The sequence below is a fragment of the Littorina saxatilis genome, linkage group LG2, assembly GCF_037325665.1.
Source record: "Littorina saxatilis isolate snail1 linkage group LG2, US_GU_Lsax_2.0, whole genome shotgun sequence".
NCBI lineage: Eukaryota > Metazoa > Mollusca > Gastropoda > Littorinimorpha > Littorinidae > Littorina > Littorina saxatilis.
Window position 1 is genome coordinate 25,145,254 of NC_090246.1, and position 3,904 is coordinate 25,149,157.

General features: G+C 36.3%; 2 protein-coding genes across 3 annotated transcripts in view; both read left to right on the forward strand.

The window, feature by feature from the left end:
- The window catches only part of LOC138958581 (integumentary mucin A.1-like), a 9,563-nt gene extending 8,661 nt beyond the window's left edge, over positions 1-902 (forward strand). For both annotated transcript variants that reach the window (XM_070329779.1, XM_070329780.1), the window contains exon 5: positions 1-902. This exon is cut by the window's left edge and continues 2,885 nt beyond it. The gene's annotated coding sequence lies outside the window, so the exon portion shown is untranslated.
- A 2,240-nt stretch (positions 903-3,142) lies between these two features.
- The window catches only part of LOC138956023 (uncharacterized), a gene marked incomplete in the record, with an annotated part of 1,818 nt that continues 1,056 nt past the window's right edge, over positions 3,143-3,904 (forward strand). The window contains 1 exon segment of the mRNA XM_070327496.1: positions 3,143-3,489. Coding sequence (XP_070183597.1) covers positions 3,474-3,489 — 16 coding nt within the window.

A 3,904-nucleotide genomic window follows, 5' to 3' on the forward strand; every position in this document is an offset into this window, starting at 1 on the left:
CGTCTGGCCAGATCTGAGATGGTGGGCCGACCTGTTTTCACGGGAAGGAATGAGTCTTAACACAAACTTAACAGAGGACGTAAATCCAAAAACAAAGAGACTGCCAACGTTCCAAAATAATTATTCAGAATCAAAAAACAAGAAAGGTAGATTGTTGGAACGTTTTTTTTTATTGACAAAACAATACATTCACAAATATATCGACCCAACGGTATAAATATAACAGAGGACGAACTATCTTTGACAGAATAATTAATTGGACTCTGAATGAAGTCTATAGTTTTGTTTATTTTTATTTGTATTTACTTATATTTTTTAGCTTGCCCTGCTAATACGTGTGCTTTCGAGAGTATGTTTTTTCTTCTTCTCCTTTTGTATGTGTATGCTAATGTGTAAATGTGTTTTTACTCGTTAGTTTTGATTTTTTATTGAGTTTGTTGTCGTTACAGGCTTTTTAATTTTTGATTTTTTTCGTTGTTCTTCATTATTATGGTTGTTTGTATGTATGCTTCTTTGTGAGCCGGTAAAAAGTAGATGCGCGTATTTGTTTATATGCTTGTTTGTTTGTTTGTTTGTTTGTTTGTTTGTTGCATGGTGTACATAATCTGTGTGGTGTTTATTATTGTTTTTCCCTTGGGTTTTTTTGTTTTTGTTTTTTTGGGTCAGTTTGTTTGTTTGTTTGCTTGTTTGTTTTGTATGCGTGTGTTTGTTTGTTCGTTATTTTGTTTGTTTGCTTGTTTGTTTGTTTGTTTCATGATGTACATAACTCGTGAGTGTTTTTGTTCCTTAGCGAATGAAATGTGTGGTTGGTTTTTAATATGAGTTAGATCTCGTGCAAGAAACTGTGATTTGTTATACCCATTTATTGTTTGTTGAAAGTTCGAAAAAAGTATTAAAACATTTGTTGGCTTACTTCACGGAAGGATGTTTGGAAGACAGCTAGCTTGATATGTGCGTTTTAGCTGTAAACTCATGTGTTGTCACTTTCTCACCACACTCACACACAAACACACACACACACACACACACACACACACACACACACACACACACAAACACACAAACACACAAACAAACACACAAACAAACACACACACACACACACACACACACACACACACACACACACACACACACACATATATATATATATATATATACGCAAGCACGCACAGAACTTCATGCTTAGCTATATCATATGACAATGCAGAATAGGATACAAAACAACAACATTGCAACACCAAACCAAGAAACAGGAAAAAACTGTAAAACAAAAATTGTGATCGATTCTGTTAGTCAAACCATTTCCCGTTACCTTTGAGACCAATGCACGGCCCTTATTATGGACATACGTTTTTTTGCGCAACTTGTATAACCAGAAATAATGTTGTTTGGAAACAAAAAACACCATAAGCTCTCAGAAATTCTAGGAGTGTATAATTTAAGAATATTCCAAGACAATCATTATCTGGATCTGCCCTGAAACTAACGTGAAAACAAAGACAATGATTACTGAGTTGTGGTGCCAAGTACGCATGTAGCGGTACGCGTTGGTGTTTCTGTCTATATGTAGGCTAAGTAGACCAAGACAAATATGCGCGTTATTCTTGAAGTAAGTCTGGCATTACATAGATAAAAGACGGTATGTGCGCAAAACGTCTTCTTTCTTCCGCTTTTCTTCTTCTTGAAACCTTTTTGGATCATTTCTTTCTTCATTTACTTCATATTTCATATTCAGGCTGTATCTAAACAATTGACAAATAGAACGATAAACTCGTTTGAGTTATCATTATTGTAAGAGGTTATTCATGTTTGTTTGTTTTTATGATTTGCTTGTTTGCGTCTGTCTTTCTTTTTTGTTTGTTTTGGTGTTCATTCTTTTTCATTCAAATTTTATTCAAACAATCATTTTGTAAACACAATAATAAAATAAAAACAGCGACCAACCCACCAGTACCCACCAGACAAACCAACCAACCAAACGAACAGACACCGTCATTAGCAAACACACAAGCTAACACCAAAAACAAACGACACACTATCAAATAAAATGAGACAAACAAAAACTACGAAAAACAATCCACCACAACAACCACAACAGCAAAAACAGCAGTTAAACTAAACTGGAAAACAAGTCGCGTAAGGCGAAATTACTACATTTAGTCAAGCTGTGGAACTCACAGAATTGAATTGAACGTAGTCCGCCGCTAGTGCAAAAGGCAGTGAAAGTGACGAGCCTGTTTGGCGCAGTAGCGGTTGCGCTGTGCTTCATAGCACGCTTTACTGTACCTCTCTTCGTTTTAACTTTCTGAGCGTGTTTTTAATCCAAACATATCATATCTATATGTTTTTGGAATCAGGAACCGACAAGGAATAAGATGAAAGTGTTTTTAAATTGATTTCGAAAATTTAATTTTGATCATAATTTTTCTTTTTTTTTAATTTTCAGAGATTGTTTTTAATCCAAATATAACATATTTATATGTTTTTGGAATCAGGAAATGATGACGAATAAGATGAACGTAAATTTGGATCGTTTTATAAAAACAATATTTTTTTTACAATTTTCAGATTTTTAATGACCAAAGTCATTAATTAATTTTTAAGCCACCAAGCTGAAATGCAATACTGAAGTCCGGCCTTTGTCGAAGATTGCTTGGCCAAAATTTCAATCAATTTGATAGAAAAATGAGGGTGTGACAGTGCCGCCTCAACTTGTACAAAAAGCCGGATATGACGTCATCAAAGACATTTATCGAAAAAAAACAACCGTCCGGGGATATCATACCCAGGAACTCTCATGTCAAATTTCATAAAGATCGGTCCAGTAGTTTACTCTGAATCGCTCTACACACACACGCACACACATACACACACACACACACACACACACACACACACACAGACACACATACACCACGACCCTCGTCTCGATTCCCCCTCTATGTTAAAACATTTAGTCAAAACTTGACTAAATGTAAAAAGCGTTACGATCGAGGATTTAGAAACAGTATTCAGGTTGCGAATAGAACGACCCAAGACTCATTTCGAGAACGAGACTCAGATGACGTAATGTCTATTGTCTCAGATTGCTGGTGTAACATTCCGTTAGGTGATACCAATTCATTTCCTGGGTAGCCGTTAAATGAGGGATGAGTGGGAAGGGCGGGTGTGGGTGACTTAGGATGGAACGGATAATTATGTAACACGTACCGGCTGTGTGAGACGAGACAAAACGTGGTTATTTTTGTCTTGGTACTGTCCTTGTGTTTGGTCGTTCCCCACGCAACCTGTATACTGTTCACCACACCAGGGTAAACGCTGACTATGTGTGGCCGTTGCAATCGTGGATTAAACCTGCTTTTTTTGCATGACGGGGCATGTCAGTGAAGATGACGCGAATCTCCCCACACCGACAAAGGTGACACAACAATACGACAACACAACCTGGACTGAAACAATATTCTGAAAGAATGAAAATCCAAGGCAGTGATTGAGGACGGAAAAGCATGTCGCCTTTGTGTTTTCTGCTTGTTCTTGCCGGTAAGTTGCTTTTTGATTATTTCATGATTATTTGAATTACATTAATGACGCATCACTTCAGTCATAACATTAGACGCTAATGACAGAGTAAATCATGATGGCTTGTTTGCAATCAGTTTCCATATGGACTGTTTATATGTCAAATATGCACACTCACGAAGTATAAGTTTGCGTCGGCCTGACGCCATATGGCTATAAGAAGGGAATTCCAGTGTTCAATCTATACATTATTTGGGTTCAATCTTAAAAATAAAAATAACAGTAACTGAAATGGGTACATATATAAATGCTATTTTGTATTTGTGACCAACATATGACATTTAACATCATATCTCAAAAGTCATTGTTCAACTCAACTAGT